General features: G+C 42.5%; 1 protein-coding gene across 1 annotated transcript in view; it reads right to left on the bottom strand.

Moving 5' to 3' along the window:
• Positions 1-3,018: 3,018 nt before the first annotated feature.
• LOC142492375 (uncharacterized) overlaps positions 3,019-21,682 on the bottom strand; it is a 70,862-nt gene continuing 52,198 nt past the window's right edge. The window contains exon 6 of the mRNA XM_075595022.1: positions 3,019-3,089. Coding sequence (XP_075451137.1) covers positions 3,019-3,089 — 71 coding nt within the window. The remainder of the gene's footprint in view (positions 3,090-21,682) is intronic.

Here is a 21,682-nt window from a genome sequence, read left to right as displayed (position 1 = left end):
GCAGTAGTCCTGTACTACTGTCTAGCAGATACAGTATCTAGCGACACCGTGAGGAAATGCACTGTATCTTACTGTACAGTAATTTAATTGGGAACATCAGGACATGCATGGGCAGAAAAGTGATGACACGCATACAGTATGCGTTTCAACAAGTTTCCAATTTGCCAAACATGCATGCACATAAATGTGATGACGCATATGCGTTTCAACAAGTTTCCAATTTGAGAAACACGCATGCACAGAAATGTGATGACACTCATATGCGTTTAAACAAGGTTTCAAAATTTGAGAAACACTCATTAAAAACATATTTTACATTTGGCAGAAGAGGCGACATTGTATTTTTGGCAAAGGAGCCTCAGAAAGGACTGCTTTCCCATGTATACTGTATGAACTCATAACATTAATCTTCAAATTACAATTACGCACACTTGAAGTACTGTACGGCAATAAAAGTCAGGTTGAATTGCAATTAGATTTTTAAGACGACAACTCACGATCGCCCACTTCAGTTTCTCAACGTATTGTAGACAACGCTAAAATGCTATTTTCTACACTCGATCAAAAGTATACTGTAGTAATCTCGTATCTTAACGTGAGAATATTTTTTTTTAAATCACGCACCATGACACGGTAAGCAAAAGAAGACAACGCGTGAAATGTTCGAAAACCGACCGCTGCATCTTTAAGAAGGCATTTTTGTGATCAGCAATGCAAAGGGCCAAAGTCTAAAACTGTCATTTACAGTAGCCTTCTGTGGGGATTATTCTAGTAGCTCTGAATTTGTCATTGACAAACCATACAATTTGGCTTGTTCAGAAGTTACGGAATGAAATGTGGCAACAACAAAAAATGCATTCTCTTCTGCTAATCGCATTGTTTAAAGATTTGTCTTTTAAAGAAATGCCAAAACTCATGTTTCAACAGTCAATTCGCACAAGTTGTTCTTTTAAAATAAAAAACCTAACATAATCTCGCGAGACAGCGTGTCAAACACGTTATATTAAGCATCCATCAGGGAGAGAGACTGGACTAGGTGTTTGGAGGTATTTGCGAGTAGTTTATTGGTAGTCATTTCTAAGTGAGTAGTCTTCTTTTTTCTTTCACATATTTTGGTGTTTTCAGTGTGAACTTTTTCACCATTACTGCTTTTTGTGTGTGTCGGGGGAGTGAGTGACATGGAGGGGAGGAGTGGGCATGCACATGGAAGTGTGAGTGGGCCTGAGAGGTGTTTGAATGGGCATGAGAGGAGTACGAGTGAGAGGAATAGTGGTGTGGGGGAGGTCATGAAGCCTAGAGGGGCACAGATAATGGTAGAGGTAGTGGAGTCCAGCAGGGACACTCTGGATCAGCAAGAGGGCTTCTAGAGGAGAGGACAGGAAAAGAGGGAAAGTGAACAGCACACCTTTGAAGCCTCCTGCGGGCACATATGCACTGTGTATAAAGGGTGCAGAACTTCAGATTTTCCCACAAGGAGAACAAGGTCCTATTGGGAAGGTGGTCTGCAACTATGATCAGCGGTTTAGTAAGGTAATAACTCCAATAATAGAAGTAGTGTCCTAATTAGGAATATGTAAAAATAGATTTTTACATTAACATGTAGCATATATTTTCATACAGACATTTATATGTAAAATATTTACATGCTCAGGGGTGGGCACCAATTTTTAATACTTAAACAACATGGCACATTTTAGGAAGCCAAATTTTAGTAACTATAATGGGGGAGGGACATATGACATTTCTACTCTTAAACATTTCACTCTCTACACCTACAATAAGCTAATCTAAAACATAAAAGCATTTGTGCTCTTATTTGCGGTCAGGACTAAGAGTTTGGAAAATAACTGTTTGTGGCGGGAGATTTGCAATTAGGTCTCTGCCATGGAAAAGTGATTCTCGTGCCTGAAGAGGAAGGTGCCACAGAAGGAGGATGACAGCTGGTGCCCATGCCTACAGGACTGAAGAAGGTTCCCCCAAACACCTGCAACTGACCCCAATTCAGGAGTGGCTGAGCTCCATCCTTAGCCCAGAGAGGATCTTCGCATTACCAGGAGACCAGGACATCAGGCTACCTGAGTCTGATCCTGGGCAAGGTGAGTAGTATGACCTGAATAAAAATAAAAAGGTATTATAGGCCAATACCACAACTCAAAGTACTGCATAAACAAAATGTTCAATTATGTACTTTACTGCAGCATAACCTATAAACTCAGCAAATCACTAGATATTCAAATGTGGATGTGAACATCAAGCCAGTAGTGCACCTACATTCACATGTGAATTTGTGTGAACATAAACACTTGATGTAGTAGTAGATCATGCTAGTAAGACTTCATATCAAAAGTGCAATGTGCAGTTTTAAACAATGGAGTTCACTTATGGAAAAACAATAAAATAACAGTAATATGTGCACTTAATGCTTACAGAGATGAATAACCTTAATTGTCAGTGTAGTCATCTTCAGAACCCAAAGTTTATACAATGAAAAGCTTTAAAGACATATATTTGAAATATGTTAACTAAAGGTTGTGCTACAGTATGGTTTCAAGTCCCTAAAGAACATTATAATTTCAGTTTGTACAGTACAACGTCAATCTTTGCACACCTGTAGGAATCATGGCCCTATATTAAGGAACAATACATGTTTAGACCACGCAATGGACCCAGAAGTAATTGGATTATATTATAAGGAATGTTATGTTCACATACTGTACTCACATCTGCTATAAATAGCAATATTCTATATCTTAAATCTTACCTGCACACAGGGCCATTCGCATCCATGGATGTAGGAGAGGCCATTGACCTGGCTGAATTGGCTGTGCCATCTTCTATGGCACCACTGCCCTCAGAAATTGCATGCCATCTGGGGTACATGCCTGTAAAGGCTGGGAATCACCAGGAAACATGCATCATTCGGAGTGACAGCACCAAAGGCACTACATGTGCTTTAGGCTCCAGGATTCTCGGCGGCGTAACCATGAGCTGAGAGCGTTTGGTGGTAATCTAATTGATTTACTGAACAGCCAGAGAAATCAGCTGGTCAACAATATGCTGCAGGCCAATGAGGTCATTTGCCCGGCCTCCTGAGTGTTCACAATCATGTATGTTGTCTGCAGTTATTCTGGCCAATCGGCCACCAGCACTTCAAAGTTGGACGCATACTGTATAGGCAAACTAGATGAGCTTGGCAGCCTGGAGGGAGATGTCACCACTCAACGCGACACTAAAATCATTAAGTTTACTGACAAATGTTTAAAGTTTACATAGAAAGTTACCAAAAAAGTATCAGCACATTTCATAACAGGTTTAAAAATATTTACATATTGTACCAAATTAAAAATAGTTAAATCTGTGTACATGAAACGTGTAGCATACAGTCAAAACACTACATTTACACATTTTCTTCTCTTTAATAAAAATAGTAATAATAACAATAACTTTATTTCATACAGTTCTTTTCTCCCAATGAGACTCAAAATGCATCAAAGTTACAGCATAATGTGTGGTACGCAGCACATAGGATTATTACAGACACAGTCCCTGCCCAGATGAGTTTACAATCTATGATTCTGACGGGGAGATAAAGTGACTTGCGCAAAGTCACAAGAAGCTGACACCGGTTCCCCTGATTCAAACTGATTCAAACTCAGTGTCATTGTTTGTTTGAGTCAGTGGGGCCTATTATATAAACTTCGATAACAAACTCATCGAGAATTTTGAACACTTCCCGTACGATTTGGCAAGTTTGCTATTCAGAAAGCTCCACTGACCTGCCAAACCCGTTCGGGAAGTGCAGCTCCCTGAGCGCTAGCGCTCCTGCTCAAACACATCAATTTGAGTAATCACCATATTCTAGTACCTCCAATCAATCAGATCATCAAGACACTCAGCTAGTGAGCTCCTTGCAATTTTCATCTCACCACACTAAGGGTGGCGAGATGGGATTTGCAAGTAGGACTTACATGTAGAAATAGTTTTATGTTTTCTGCATCAGATTGAAGCTGAGAGTCTCCGGAGCTGAAATGCATTAATACCAGATCCGGAGACCCCCTGCTTCAATCCAATGCAAAAAAAATACTTTTAAATGCAGCTTTATTACCTTAGCAGCTAATCGCTAAGGCAATGAAGGGGTTAAATACTAGTGCCTGGTTTATTGAGGGTAAAACGGGAGAATGAATGTGGTATTTGGCTTGTGGTGGGTGTTTAGGCTTTGCGGGAGGGTTACGGGTTACCCCATCATTGCCTTAGTGGTTACTACCCCTCACATTACCCATCCGGTAGGCATAAACACCCACCATGGGCAAAATACCAACCAATACACCCATTGATTGCCAGTGTAGTTACCTATGCCCTCAATGGGAGTAAAGATAACACCAATGGCAATGAATGGGAAACGACCCTACCCACCCCTCTACTCCCAACACACACACCCCTAACACATACAGTACAGTAATGGGGAAAATTACTATTATCCAGATGTTGATAATAGCTCATTTTCCCATTAAAAAAAACCCATTATACAGCCAACATAAAGTAAATTAAAGTTCATAACCCTGCCAAGATGAACACTATCCTTATCACCGTCCTCTGCATCCATCTCCTTCATGGGCAGCAAAAGTACAATCAAAAAACATACTTATGGCCACTAACCCCTTAATCACTGTAGCGGTTAGTAACCGTTATTGTAATTAAGGGGTTTACCCTCCTCCCCCGCTACCCACCTGGGACACATAACACCCTTCCCTGGGCAAATATCCCCACCCTCCTGCCCTGCTACCCATTGATTGGCACGGTGTTAAACCATGGCCATCATATGGTCATGGTTTGCCACTATAGCAATGAATGGGCAATCTACCAATAAAAAAACAAAGCACCAAATAAAATACATTATATTTAATTTAAAATAAACAAATGCCAATAAACCAATTGATTGGCACAGCTGTTATCCAGATCTGGGTAATAGTAATTGTGCCTATTATTGTACTGTATGTGTTGGGGGGAAGGGGGGTTGGGTGTAGAGGAGGTGGGTAGTAGGGTTAATGTATTTTAATATTTCTTGGGAGTAAAAGGATAGGGTGAAGGGCGTAGTTGCCCCAAGGGTGGGTGGTTAGGCTTTGGGTGGGTAGCAGGAGTGCCCCACCTCCTGTACCACCAACAAACTAGGTACTAGGGTTTAACCCCTTCATAAGGTAATGATGCTGTTTTTATTTACATTTTAATAACAGTGTACTGTAGCAAGGGATCTCCAGAGCAGAACCGTATTAATTCCCGCCTTGGGGAGACCCCCTGCTACAGTACACTGTTATTAAAATGTAAATAAAACCAGTGTGATCACTTGTGAGAGCTCTACAGGTGAGATGTGGCTCTCTGAGCAGCTATCTCAGTGCAGCTCTTACAGACTGCGACCAGATCGCACGAGGGAGAAATTTGAGAGAGGCTGAGATACCATCACTGCTACGCCCATCGGTATTTGCATTTTCCATCCTCATGGTTTGTGACTTGTGGAAATGGTTTCTGATTCTTTCTGAATACTGTAATAACACACATGTCAAACTGGTCGATGGGGTCATGCCACACCGTTTAAGATAGCAGCAATTTTATCGAAGCTACCTGAAATGGCCCCTGTGTCTTTACTCACTGAGCAACTACTTCTCCCTTTACCAAAGTATCAAGTAATACATTCACACATATGAACAATAATAACACAAACATCTTTAATTTCAAATACAATTATTTAAATAGAAAATATTAAGATACTCCAGTGGACTTTAAATAAAAAGAAAGAAAGACATATTGACAAAGGTTTGTGTGAGGACCGAAATAAAGCTCACTTTCTTTCTTTTTTAAGCCCACTGGAGTTCCTGCATTTTTTCTATTTCAGTCTTATATTCTATTTCAGTCATATACTACACTTTGTGGCTTCTATCACACCCATGGCAGTTCTTTGTGTTTGTGAGTGCACCTACAAACCTTCATACCATAACTGGTCAGAAAATAACAGTCAATTTACAAAACATCATGTCTATAAGTTGCCACAGTATTGCTACTCTATTTTAGGAATAAGCTTCTTGCCATCGTATCGCTACACTCTTTAGTGAATGAGAATGTTGTCACAGTATCGTTACTCTCTTTAGTGAATGAGAGTATTGCCAAAGAATTGTTGCTATACTCAATGAATGAGATTGTTGTTACTGTATCATTGCTCTCTTATGTGAATGAGAATGTTGTCACAGTATCGCTTCTCTCTTAAGTGAATGATAAGGTAACCACAATATCACTGCTCTCTTCAAGTAATTACTGTAGATCATATAGACCACAGTATACAGTAGCTGTTATTTTAAGAGAATAAGGATGTTGCCACAGTATCGCTGCTCTCTTCAATAAATGTGATTGTTAGAACTAGTTTTGCATAAGGTAATTAACTTAGTTAGTTAATCCTTTTAAACTTTAAAGGTTTTGTATGTATCCACTTCTTCATCTTTCGGTAGGTCCTTTAAGACAGCGGTGCGCAAACTGTGGGATGCGCCCCCAACGGGGGGCACGAGATTGTCTGCGGGGGGCTGGGGGTTTACAGAGGCCCCGTGCACTTCCCAACACAGGCACTTAAATTAAGTGCCGGGGAAGCTGCGAAGTTAACTGCACTTACCTTGCTTCTGGAGATGAGTAGCCATGGCAGCGCAGCGTCAAATGACGCTGTGAGGTCATGTGATGTTGCCATGGCAACGTGACATCATGACACCGATGCTGGAGCCAAGGTGGGGGAGCACAGTGAGAGGGGAGCATCCGGCAGGGGGGTGCAGGGAAAAAATTGTGCTCCCCTGCTCATCACCATCATCATCATCATCTACCATCTCTACCCTAATGCCTCCCTCAGCCATCCTTACACCCTCCACCTTATCATAATCCAGAAATAGAAGAGCTGGAGCCTGTCCATCGAAACTTCTCCCTGCACATTTTCCAGAGAATGTATGAGTTCTGACTCTTCCCTCACAGATAATGTAGTTCTGCTGGTGCCCTTACATACCAAAATGTTGAGGCCTGTCCCCATTAAACAAAATAATTCTCCTCAGCAGTGTCCTGTCCTTTTCACTCACATTAGCAGTAGCACATGCAAGTGTGCTTAGTCTGACATACATGACAGACTCTCTCTAAGGCAGTTTCAAGTATTGCCACAACCTATAATTCTTTCCCCACATCCTTCTCCACCCTACTGGTGGACACCTGTTTGTTCTCATTTTAATTTTTTTTGGTTTATAATTTTGGTAAGACCTCTCAGTAAAATGTATTTTCATACTAAAATGCTGCTGGTGTTATTGAATTAGCAGTAACTAGTATCTTCTATGGAGTCCCACGCCTACTCATTTGTACACCCAACCTCCAAACCTTAATTGGTTCAGCCTATGCATCAGGACCATACGCCATCCTGAGGCATACTCTGTCCCACAATGAGCAGGCACTTATTCCATCTAGATTGTAAACTCTCATGAGCAGGGTAACCATTACCTTTTGTATCTGTTTGTGCTTGTTTGAACTTATTTAGTATATGATTCTGTTCATGTAATTTACATAACTCTGAACCCCCATCGTACCGCTCCATGGAATATGTTGGCACTTTACAAATAAAGGATAATAATAAATAGTAGCCTTTTCTGCTTCCTCAACATACACCGTCATGCAGCAAATCCTCCTCTTTTGCCAATTTAACTAGAAATCATTTATGTGATCTATTATATATCTAGTTTATTTATTTAATTATAAAATGTTTTACCAGGAAGTAATACAGTGAATATTAGCGCTCGTTTTCAAGTATGTCCTGGGAACAGAGTTATGATGACAAATACATGGTTACAAATACATGGATACATTAGGTGCACAGGGTTATACATTATATATAAATACATTCCATGAACAGTTAAAGATAATATATGTTATACTGTAGGCGTATGGAACAGTTACAGACCAGATTAAAATCTGACACAGCTTTAGTTTTGAAAAACATTAGACTGGTAGCAGTTTAGAGAGTCTCATGTAGATTGTTCCAGTTGTGAGGTGCACTTAATGGTAGCACTCCCAATGCCCAAACATAGCATTATTTCAAAAGCAAATTAATCGAAAATTGACTTTTAGCATTAAGCAAATTTGTTGCAAACTTGGTTTACAGTAAACCTTTTGGAGAGAGTAAAAACAATATCTCACATTTCCCATGAGTGAGAAATCATTTATCGAGTTGTATATGTTTGATACAAAATAACATGCAATATAAAGATACTTTTATTCTCTTTGACTTGTTTTGACACTCTAATCCTAGTATTCTAGTAAAAGTTGTAACATGTTCAGTATAATTTAAAAGAGCAATATAGAGTTCTTTACCTTGAGCTCCCTGGAATGAACTTTCTTCTTAACAATTATCCTTTTGATACAATGTCCTTCTAAGCCCCCAGGAGATCAAGGGGTACCGACATAATTTAACAATTGTTATAACCAAGGAAAGTGGTAAATGTTATAGAGGTGAATGGGTTAAAAGCAGTAGTTGAATCCCTGCTTCACATTACATCAAAGAATAAGTCCCGCCTGTCATTTTATTGTCTCCATATGAACTATACAAAATTAACTTGAACACTATGAAGTTGACCTATTAAAAGTGCAGTCCCAACATGCCAGGACACGTTTTCTTTTCTTTTCTTTTACAAATTGCCTTAAATCTCCTTTTATACTATTCAAATACATTGTTTCATAGGTATATAGTAGATGAGGTAAACACAATACATATCTCCATTGAGCTCAATCTACGCTAAATTTTGTCAACAGATACTTATCTTATATTTGTATTTACAGTATTTTGATCCCAAGGAAGGCAAAAAAAACAGAGAAACATCATTCAATAATATCTCATAAGGGGAAAAATAAATTTCTTCCTGACCAATAATGGCAATCAGAATTCTCCATGGATCAACATCCTTCCCATGTTCCTTATTTGGTATATCCCTGTATACATTTTTTTTTTTTTAAAGATAGCCAATCTTATTTTATTTTAAGATATCTATTTTATATGGGTAATGAATTCTACATTTTAACTGCCATTACTGTACAGAACCATTCCTTTGTTGCTGGTAAAATCTCCTTTCCTTCAACCTTAAGGGATGACCACGTCATTTGTATTGCCCTTGGGATGATTAGTTCTTTTGAAATCTCCTTGTATTGACTCCAAATATATTTTTATATAGTTATCATATCCCCTCTTAGATGCCTCTTTTCTAATATGAATAGATCTAATTTAGCTGGCCGCTCTTCATAAGTAAGATTACCCATACCCTTTATTAATTTGTGTCATATTCTCTAGCCTGCTGTTCCCATGCTTGGCCACCGGGACTGCTGCCACTCTCAATGTCTTGTTCTAGCCTGCAGTACCTATATTTGCCCACCGGGATTGCAGCTGCTAAACTAAGGAACATTCCAGACTCTGATACCTGACACCTCTGCACCTGTGCTCCACCTCCCAGCCTGCCTATATAAACCTCCCTTTCCTGTTCCTCCTTGCCTGTTTATACTGGTTCCTTAGCTCCTGCAAGGTTCCTGTGTTTACTGCTGTGCTAGCTATTGCTATCATCCTGTTCCAGTCTCCTCATTGCCGACCTCTGCTTGTTACCTGACTTCGCTACCTGCCGCTTGCCTCGGACCCCTGCTTGTTACCTGACTTCGCTATCTGCTGTTCCTGCCTCTGATCTCTGCTTGTGACCCCTAGTTCACTCCCTGCTGTTCCTGCCACTGGGATCCACTTCAGCCGAAGTCCAATCCTTGACAGAATAAACAGGCCCTACCATGGATTCCGCCGGAACAGACCTGGCCCAGGCTTGGACACTCCAGGACTTACAATGTATCATGGTTGGTTTCCAAGAACAACAAGGACACCTTATCAAACGTCTTGGTCATGTGGAAGAACAGGATACCCTCCGGAAAGAACTGGATGCCCGCCAGGTAGAACGTGATGTCCGCTGGGAAGAATGTGTCGTCCGCGCGGAAGGATGTGCCCTCCGCTCAGAGGAACGAGCTCCTGCCGCAGAAGCTGAAAACCGTGAACTACGTGCAGCCTTAATTACCGCATCTGTTCAAAAGACTGTGACTGTGCAAACCAAGCACCGTTTAACCCTTCCGGAAAAAATTTGGAGGAAAAAAACAATCTTTTCGGGATTTCCTTAATCAATGCAGACATGTGTTCAAGCTTCAGCCTACCATCTATAATACCAACGAAGCCAAGGTTGGACTGATCATAACCCTGCTCAAGGATGAGGCCCTTGCTTGGGTCTACCCTATGTTAGAACAGGATAGCCCACTACTAAGGGACCTCGTGGAGTTCATCGAAGCCATGAGTCTTATTTTTGATGACCCAAATCGTAGTGCAACCGCTGAGGCAACTCTGAACAATCTTCGTCAAGGAAGACGCTCGGCAGCTGAGTACGCCGCTGAATTCCGCAGATGGGTTAACGATACTGAGTGGAATGAGGCCGCGCAGAAATATCATTTTCGGCAGAGTCTCTCGGAGCAAGTTAAAGACGAACTAGCCCGGGTGGAGACCCCAGAGAGATTTCAGGACTTTGTCCGTTTATGCATCCAAATTGATCGCAGGCTTACGGAAAGACGATTGGAGAGACAGAGGTTCATGCCAAGCACCCCCGGGTTTAGAGATGTCAGTACCCCAAGACGTTCCAGGGAGACTGAGGAGAAGCCGATGCAAGTAAATACACTGCGGGGACCCATCTCAACCGGGGAAAGGAATAGACGCCGAACAGAAGATCTCTGTTTATATTGCGGAAACGATGGGCACTATCTCGCTGATTGCCCAAACAAGTCCAGGCGGTCTTCTTTTCAGAGCCTAGAAGAAATCAGCTGCACGCTATTTCAAAAACTGTTCTCTCTGCTTCTCAAAGGAAAGATAACCCTCCTTCGCTATACCCTCACCTCCTGGTTCCTATTATAATCGAGGAAGGAACACATCGTTTTTCAACCACAGTAATGGTCGACTCAGGGGCGGCAGGGAATTTTATGGACATAGAATTCGCCAAGAACAATTCAGTATCATTTGTAGCCAAGGATGGAAAGGATGGAAGTCATTGACGGTTCTCCCTTGAGCTCTGGACTTGTTACCCATGAAACCAGTAACTTAACACTAATCATGGAGCCCAATCACCAGGAGAAGATTTCATTTGGTCTCATTCCATCACCTTGGTTTCCAGTGATTCTGGGAATTCCATGGCTCATGATCCATAACCCACTAATTGACTGGAAGACCAAGACACTTACGTTTCCCTCGGAGCACTGTCAGCTAGCCTGTCTACCTAAAACTCCTATACCAGAGTGTGTAGGAATACATAAGATTTCCTCGTCTCAAGAAAATCTTCTGCCGGCTCCTTACTCTGAGTTTTTAGATGTGTGTGACAAGAAGAACGCGGATACGCTTCCCCCACATCGCTCTTATGACTGTCCCATTTAATTATTACCGGGTGCTGCCATTCCGTTTGGAAGAATCTATTCCCTCTCAGAACCGGGATTGAAGGTCCTCAATGACTACCTACAGGAGAACCTATCAAAGGGTTTTATCCGACCCTCTACTTCTCCAGCAGGTGCTGTGCTCTTCTTCGTGGGAAAGAAAGACGGTTCTCTACGCCCCTGCATTGACTATCGGGAACTAAATAAGATTACGGTGAAGAACAGGTACCCATTACCTCTGATTCCTGAACTATTGGAAAGAATTCGGTCAGCCAAAATCTTTACCAAATTAGATCTCAGAGGAGCGTATAATTTGGTCCGCATTCGACCTGGTGACGAATGAAAAACAGCCTTCCGAACCTGTTATGGGCACTATGAATATCTGGTGATGCCTTTTGGATTCTGTAATGCCCCTGCTACCTTCCAGCATTTAATCAATGATGTCCTCCGAGAGTTATTGGACCAATTCGTAGTGGCATACCTGGATGACATCCTAGTCTTCTCAGATAACATCATGGATCACCAGAGACATGTCCGAATTGTCCTTGAGCGTCTCCGTAAGTACAAATTATACATCAAGTTAGAAAAATGCGAATTCGAAAAAACCAGCATGCAATTTCCCGGTTACATCATCTCTCCCGAGGGTTTGAGTATGGACCCAGGCAAGATTCAAGCCGTGGTGGAATGACCAATCCCTCGGAATGAAAAGGACATTCAGAGATTTGTGGGTTTTGCCAATTTCTATAGACGTTTTATTAAAAATTTCTCTGGCATTATTGCCCCAATCACCCAACTCACACGGAAGGAATTCCCCTTCAAATGGTCTCCTAAAGCGGATGCGGCATTCGAACAATTGAAGTCACACTTCACATCTGCCCCTATCCTTATCCATCCAAATCCAGAATTACCATTCATCTTGGAAGTGGATGCATCCGACTCCGCTGTTGGTGCCATTCTGTCACAAAGAATTGGACCCAAGATGCTCCTTCATCCATGTGCCTTTTTTTCTCACCAAATGTCAATAGCTGAACGAAATTATGACATCGGAAACAAAGAACGCTTGGCTATAAAAGCTGCATTCTCTGAGTGGAGGCATCTACTGGAGGGGGCTAATCACCCAATTACGTTCTTTACGGATCTCAGGAACTTAGAATTCATTCGATCCACAAAGAGACTGTCTGCTCGACAGGCCCGGTGGGCTCTCTTCTTTGCAAGATTTCTGTTCCACATCTCATACCGCCCTGGCTCCAAGAATGGAAAAGCCAACGCCTTGTCACGGTCCTTTCCTAATCCTAGTTCAGACAAAGAGCAAGAAGAAACTATTCTTCCAAAAATAATTTTTTTGGGTGTCACATTCTCCGCCAATCTCCTCACACGAATAAAGGGAGCCTACTCAAATGACTCTTTTCTTAAAAACCCTCCTCCGGAAGCAGAACTATTTCTATGTGATGGTCTCTGGAACTGTAAGAATCGTCTGTTCTTCCCTAAGGAGGTAAAATTAGAGGTGCTCCAATTAATGCACGACTCCCGACCCGCTGGTCACCCAGGTGTCCTCAAGACACAGGAACTGTTGTCTCGCTCTTTTTGGTGGCCTAAATTAGCACAAGATGTTAAAGACTATGTCCTCTCCTGTGAGACTTGTGCTAGGACCAAGACCCCTCGAGCATCACCTGTGGGTTTACTGCAGCCTCTTCCGGTTCCAACAAGTGGACATAATACCATCCTGGTAGTGGTGGATCGACTTACAAAGATGGCTCACTTCATTGCAGCACAGATTCTTCCTTCTGCAGACCAGACAGCCAAGTTGATTGTGAAAGAGGTTTTTCGGCTTCACGGGGCTCCTGATGAGATCATATCCGATAAAGGGGTACAATTCACTTCAACATTTTGGAGGACCTTCTGTTCCTCTCTAGGAATTCGTTTAAATTTATCGTCTGGCTATTATCCACAATCCAAAGGCCAGACAGAAAGGACCAATCAGACTTTGGAACAATACTTACAATGTTTTGTTTGTCATCTCCAGGATGACTGGATTGATTTCCTACCATTAGCTGAGTTTTCATACAACAACTCACATCATTCTTCGACTCAGAAGAGCCCCTTTTTCTCAAATTATGGATTTCATCTAACCTTTATTCCTCGTTTTCCATCTTCGGGCCCCCTTCCGGCAGTTACAGAGAAACTGGAGACTCTGCGAGACATCCAGGAGACCCTCAAAGAGACACTTCGTGAGACTCAAGTAAAGTACAAAAGAGCAGCAGACCAACACCGCAGACCCTCCCCAGAATTTCAAGTTGGGGATAAAGTCTGGCTTTCTACAAGAAATTTACGTCTAATGGTTCCAACCATTAAATTGGGCCAAAAATACATCGGGCCATTTCGCATCTCAGCACTAATAAATCCAGTGTCCTTCAGATTAGAGCTTCCTGAGACCATCAAAATACACCCTGTGTTTCATTCTTCTCTGCTGAAACCTTTCTGTGAGAATCCGTTTCCTGGATGGAGACTTCCTCCCCCTGAACCCGTCCTCGTGGATAACGCAGAGGAATTCATTGTGGAGAGAATTTTGGATTCCAGGTTACACCGAGGGAACCTACAGTACCTGGTTCACTGGGGGGGCTATGGCCCAGAGGAAAGGTCTTGGGTACCCAAAGATTTTGTACATGCTCCGCGACTAGTCAAAGCTTTTCACCGGAGATATCCAGACAAGCCTAGCAAGGATCGTCCGGAGAACGCTCTTGGGAGGGGGGAGTAATGTCATATTCTCTTGCCTGCTGTTCCCATGCTTGGCCACCGGGACTGCTGCCACTCTCAATGTCTTGTTCTAACCTGCAGTACCTATACTTGCCCACCGGGATTGCTGCTGCTAAACTAAGGAACATTCCAGACTCTGATACCTGACACCTCTGCACCTGTGCTCCACCTCCCAGCCTGCCTATATAAACCTCCCTTTCCTGTTCCTCCTTGCCTGTTTATACTGGTGCCTTAGCTCCTGCAAGGTTCCTGTGTTTACTGCTGTGCTAGCTATTGCTATCATCCTGTTCCAGTCTCCTCGTTGCCGACCTCTGCTTGTTACCTGACTTCGCTACCTGCTGCCTGCCTCTGATCTCTGCTTGTGACCCCTACTTCGCTCCCTGCTGTTCCTGCCACTGGGATCCACTTCAGCCGAAGTCCAATCCTTGACAATTTGGTGGCTCTTCCCTGCACTTTCTCTAGTTCCATAATGTCTTTATTATGAGTGGTGCCCAACCCTGTACTCCATATACAAGGTGTGGTCTTACTGATATTTTATACAGTGGCATAATTATGCTTTCTTCCATACCTTGTTTAATGCAAAATAAGATCTTATTTGTCTTTGCAGATACTGCATGACACTGGTCACTATTGCTAAACCTGATGTCTTATAAGCACTCCTAGATCCTTGTCCATCAAGGATTGACCTATTTTTGTCCCATTACATTAGTAAGTAGCCTGTTTATTCTTGTTTCCCAAATTCATAACCTTACATTCATCTGTATTAAACTTCATCTGCTATTTACTTGCCCAATTTTCCAGTCTATCCAAGTCCTGCTGGAGAGAAAATACATCCTGCTCTGATTTTACTACACTACACAATATAGTGTCAGCCGCAAAGATGGAGATTTTGCTCTCTGTGCCAACCTCAAGTTCATTAATAAACAAGTTAAAAAGCAGGTGTCCCAGTGCTGATCACGGAGGTACTCATTTATGACAACACTCTGATGTCTAACCTTCAACCAGTTTTAAATCAAGGTTACATAGTTACATAGTAGATGAGGTTGAAAAAAGACGTACGTCCATCAAGTTCAACCTATGCTAAATTTAGACAACAGATACTTTATTCTATATCTATACTTACTTATTGATCCAGAGGAAGGCAAACAAAAAACCCCATTAAGGAGAAAAATTAATTCCTTCCTGACTCCAAGAATTGGCAATCGGATTAATCCCTGGATCAACATCCTTCCCATGTATACTTATTTGGTATATCCCTGTATACCTTTCCCATCTAAAAAGATGTTCAACCTTTTTTTGAACAAATCTATTGTATCTGCCATCACAGTCTCCATGGGTAATGAATTCCACATTTTACCTGCCCTTACTGTAAAGAACCCTTTCCTTTGTTGCTGGTGAAATTTCCTTTCCTCCAACCTTAAGGGATGGCCCCGAGTCCTTTGTACTGCCCGTGGGATGAATAGTTCTTTTGAAAGCTCCTTGTTTTGTCCCTGAATATATTTGTATATAGTTATCATATCCCCTCTTAGACGCCTCTTTTCTAATGTAAATAAATCTAATTTAGCTAGCCTCTCCTCATAAGTTAGAATGTCCATCCCCTTTATTAATTTGGTGGCTCTTCTCTGCGCTCTCTCTAGTTCCATAATGTCTTTTCTTAGGATTGGTGCCCAAAATTGTACTCCATATTCAAGGTGTGGTCTTACTAATGCTATGTAAAGGGGCATAATTATGTTTTCTTCCCTTCCATCCATTGCCCGTTTGATGCAAGATAAGGTCCTGTTTGCCTTTGCAGCTACTGCATGACATTGGGCACTATTGCTAAGCCTGCTGTCTACAAGCACTCCTAAATCCTTCTCCATCAAGGATTCCCCCAATATATCTCCATTTAATTTGTAAGTCGCCTTTTTATTCTTGCATCCCAAATGCATAACCTTACATTTATCTGTATTAAACCTCATTTGCCATTTACCTGCCCACGTTTCCAGTTTCTCCAAGTCCTTCTGAAGAGAAATTACATCTTGCTCTGATTCTATTACCTTACACAATTAAGTATCATCAGCAAAGATGGAGACTTTGCTCTCGGTCTCAACCTCAAGGTCATTAATAAACAAGTTAAAAAGCAGGGGTCCCAGTACCCATCCTTGAGGTACTCCACTCACGACTTTAGCCCAACCTGAAAAAGTTCCATTTATGACAACCCTCTGTTGTCTGTCCTTTAACCAGTTTTCAATCCAGGTGCATATATTATTACTGAGTCCAATTTTCTTTATTTTGTACACCAACCTCTTGTGTGAAACTGTATCAAAAGCCTTTGAAAAATCTAAGTAGACCACATCAACTGCATTACCCTGGTCTAAATTCCTACTTACCTCCTCAAAGAAACAAATAAGGTTAGTTTAGCAAGATCTATCCTTCATAAATCCATGCTGACTATTACTAATAATTTTGTTTTCCATTAGGAATTCCTGAATATTATCCCGTATTAAAGCTTCAAGTAGTTTCCCTACTATTGAAGTCTGGCTTACAGGTCTGTAATTCCCCGGGTGTGATCTACAGTGGCGACCAACTTTATTCTAACTCGGCTAGCTCTGCGAATTTCAGATTATAACGGTTATCTGCGGTTTTGTGTCGTTTTCTCCCGGGGTGTATTGCGTTATTTTCGCGGCTGTGATTTAAACATTTTATTCCCGCTGGCTGCAATACTGCAATGCCGTGTAAAAACTCATGGGGGTGTTTGCGAGCTGTTGTCTTTGAAGCCGAGAAATTCATGAAATATAATGCAGTATATACTGTATATATATAGTATATACTGTATAACAACAACGCCTATAACCCCTAACATACACATACAGTACTGTATACTGCTGCGGCCGAGTTTATTCGAGCATTTGACCGTTCTCGGCCGCAGCAGTAACCTGGCGCGCGCCAGAGGGTGCCGGGCGCACGGCGAAGACACGGAGGAGCGCCCTCCGATCGGGGCTTTCTCCCTCCCACTGCCGGGTCCGCCGGGTCCCCCGGAACCCCCTGCCGCCATCCCCCACATCGCGGGACACCAGGGCTCCCTTGGGGAGCCCTGGACGCGCGTGCAGGGGGCGCAGGCACCCGATGACGCGCGGCACGCCGAGGGAGTGCGGCTAGCATGCCGGGGCATCCCAAGGCTTGCGGAGCTAGCCGCACTCAAATAAAATGTGCCGCCTCTGTATGCACATCAATGATACTATAGGCCGTCCCCTGGCGAGATGTGTTTGCAGCAGAGAGAGATCCGCTGCTCTCTCTGCGCAAACATCGGCACATTAAAAATTATTTAAAATACATTTTTATTCATAGTGTAGATGTGCAGGGGTTCTCCGGAGCTGAACCTCGTTGGTTTCAGGTCCGGGGAACCCCTGCTTCCCGAGATACAGCCCCCTTTATGAGGTGCCGGTATCCCTCTGCATTTAAAGGTCCCGATCACGTGACCACGGCATGTAAACCAAGCAGAGGGATACCGGCACCCCATAAAGGGGCCTGTATCTCGGGAAGCAGGGGGTCCCCGGACCTAAAACCACAGCGGTTCAGCTCCGGAGACCCTCTGCACACCTACAGTATGAATAAAACACATATATAAATAAACACTCATTCCTTACCTTTGCGGCTATGTGCTATAGTAACGAAGCAGCATGACTGTATTTTTAATAATATTGTACAGTGAGCAGGGGGTTCCCTGAGCCACAAATCAAAGCTCCTGCACAATATTATTAAAATACAGAAATGCTGCTTCATTACCATAGCTGATAGCCGCTAAGGCAATGAAGGGGTTAACCCACCGTGCCCGCTTTATTGTGGGTAGCGGGAGTGGGTGAAGGGGGTATTTGGCCCTTGGTGTGAGTTTAGGACTTGCGGGGGGGTTGCGGGTGCACTTAACCCCTTCACGGCCGTAGCAGTTAATACCGCTACGGTCATGAAGGGGTTAACCCCTCCCGCTACCTCCCGCAAGCCCTAAACACTATCGTTGGGGCTAATACCCCCTTCACCCACCCCCGCTACCCACAATAAAAAAAATTCACACACAGCAGCCGCCCAAAAAATAAATAAATAAATCTAAATAAATAAATAAATACATGAATATAAATAAATACATTTAAAATACATTTTTATTCACAGTGTAGATGTGCAGGGGGTCTCCAGAGCTGAACCGCATTGGTTTCATGTCCGGGGATCCCCTGCTCTCCGAGATACAGCCCTCTTTATGAGGTGCCGATATCCCTCTGCATTTAAAGGTCCCGATCACGTGACCGCGGCATGTAAACAAAGCAGAGGGATACCGGCACCCCATAGAGGGGCCTGTATCTCGGGAAGTAGGGGGTCCCCAGACCTAAAACCAAAGCGGTTCAGCTCCGAAGACCCCCTGCACATCTACATTATGAATAAAAATGTATTTTAAATTTATTTATTTATATTCATGTATTTATTTATTTATTTAGATTTATTTATTAATTGTGCTGCTGCTGTGTGTGAATTTTTTTTATTGTGGGTAGCGGGGTGGGTGAAGGGGGTATTAGCCCCAACGGTGGTTGTTTAGGGCTTGCGGGGGGTAGTGGGTTCACTTAACCCCTTCACGACCGTAGCGGTATTAACTGCTACGGTCGTGAAGGGGTTAAGTGCACCCGCAACCCCCCCGCAAGTCCTAAACTCACACCAAGGGCCAAATACCCCCTTCACCCACCCCCGCTACCAACAATAAAAAAAATTCACTCACAGCAGCCCCACAATTAATAAATAAATCTAAATAAATAAATAAATACATGAATATAAATAAATATATATATGTATGTATGTATATATATATATATATATATATATATATATATATATATATATATATATATATATATATATATATATAACAACAATCCCTATATATATATATATATATATATACAGTATATAAACACACATGATGAACCAATATACAAATAAATGTAGAAGGGTTATCAAAATCATACTGTACTACAAATAACACTTCTCCATACAGGCACACTACATTACAATGAATTTCCTTTAATAATCCTAATTGATCTTAAAATCTAAATCATCAAATGCCAATGAAAAACCTCACATTCCAATCAATACATTGCATTTACATTGTATTTATGATGCATAAAATCTATGCACCATATACATTCTGCAAATGAATGTGAACAATATCATTGCAAGCAAAATACAAATACTGTACCTCCAAACAAGTAAACTATTTTAACCAATCAAGTAAACAAAAATCAATATATAAGTACCAGCCAGAACACAAAATTTAATACCAAGTCTAACCTTTACAATACCAAGGATTACATCTATTTAATTGTAAAAAACATTATACTGTACACACATTGAAGCATTGCAATAAACAACATACAGTACAGTACATCCCCTGTATCTCCCTGCTTTAAGTGTAATCTGTGTAAGGCCCCCTCCCCCTAATGTTTCTGTTAAATCTCCCTGCCTTGAGTGTTATCTATATAAAGCACCCTCCCCCTAATGTGTCTGTTAAATCTCCCTGCCTGTGTTGCTGTGAGTGCAGTTTATGTAAATGTGGGGAGGGGGAGTGGGTTATAACCCCACCTCCTTGACTGTGATCTGTGTAAAGCCCCCTCCCCCTAATGTGTCTGTTAAATCTCCCTGCCTGTGTTGCTGTGAGTGCAGTTTAGGTAAATGTGGGGAGGGCCCGATGTGCATACTGTAAGGTCTAACCACCCTCACCCACTACCCACATACCGTTACCCCCCCATCCTGGCCATGGCCCCTCCGCTTCTGCAAAACAGACACAAAAATTAAAACATCCAAAGTAATGTCCCCTAACCCCTTAATCACCATAGCGGTTATTAACCGCTACAGTCATTAAGGGGTTAATCCACCCTCAACCACCACTCGGGACACCTACATACCCTCCCACACAAACCCCTCACCCCGTGAGGCCTAACCCCCCTCACCCTCTACCCACAAGGGAGGCCTACCCACATACCATTAGGGAACCCCCCCTCCCACCCCCAGTACCCACAATAAAAACAATACAGTGACCCACAATAAACATCATTATATTTATTAAATACATTACCCACCCCCTGTGCCCCCCCATAAGTACAAGATTTATCCTTTTACAAACAAGGTTCATAACGCAGCTCCACGCGAGTCCCAGGTGGGCTGGCGGGGCACCTCACAGACCTACATAGTACCAGCAGCCCTTTTCAAACAGGTTCTGGAGGCCTGCTGGTGGGTCCCGCCAGCACCATGGCCCCCAGGTGGTCTCCTTGGGTCACCGTGGGCCACAATTGGGTCCCCACGGTAGGCCCGCGGATGTCTGGGAGCCCCGGGTCAGACCCACAGGTGTCTGCGGGGTCTCGGGTGGTTCCCACGAGGGTCTGGGGAACTCATGGGTGCTCACTACGGGTCCACGGTGCCCCCACAGAAGTGGGACCACACATCTTCATCCCCACACCTACGGGTCAGCGGTGCCCCCACAGAAGTGGGACCACACAGCTTCATCCCCGCAGACTACGGGTCTGCGGTGCCCCCACAGATGGGAGGCCACCGCTTCATCCCCGCATGTTTCACCCGTGGAACCACAGGTGGTCTCCAGAGGTCTCACGTGGAACCACGGAACAAACCCTGAATGTAAAAAAAATAAACCTGGCCTATACATTCAATACATACACCCCCCCCCCAACACCAACAGTACAATAATGTGCAAAATAACTATTATCCAGATATGGATAAAAGATTAATTGCCCATTATTAAAAACATTAACTAGCATATTCAAATAAATAGTAAAGTGCTACTGACCTCATTAAGAAGAAGTCTCCGTCGCCAGCAACATTCTTGTCTTGCCCACAAAATACATTGCCAAAACAAAGCCAATACATTGCAATTACATTCAGATATCAATTAACCCCTTAAACACCTTATCGGATAATAATCGCAAAGGTAATTAAGGGGTTAAGCCACACTGGCCCGATACCCACCCTTCACCCATGAATTCGTACAGTGGCTTCATCATGCAACTATATATATATATATATATATATATATATATATATACTGTATATATATATATATATATATATATATATATATATATATATATATATATATACTGTATATATATATATATAGAAAAAAGGAAAGAGAAAGAAACAGGCGCACACCTAGTGCATTACCACAATAAAAATGTATTGATTGAACATAAAATCTTACAAATGCCCACTCACAAAAGTACAGAAAATATAGGCGTGTATGAGATAGGCTCTCAAGTGCCATGCAGCTCAATCATCAGCGTCCGTCCGCAATCAATGGCGTCGTCACGTGGATCACCTCCATGAAACCGGAACCGGAAGAGGGGTCCTTCGCCTTCAGTGCTCCATCGTATTGGTCCCTCCAGGAAACAGACACCTCCAGTGTAGCAAA

This window comes from Ascaphus truei, chromosome 4 (assembly GCF_040206685.1).
Source record: "Ascaphus truei isolate aAscTru1 chromosome 4, aAscTru1.hap1, whole genome shotgun sequence".
NCBI classification, from domain to species: Eukaryota; Metazoa; Chordata; class Amphibia; order Anura; family Ascaphidae; genus Ascaphus; species Ascaphus truei.
Note: the sequence above shows the minus strand (reverse complement) of the source record. Positions and strands in the feature narration are given on the sequence as shown.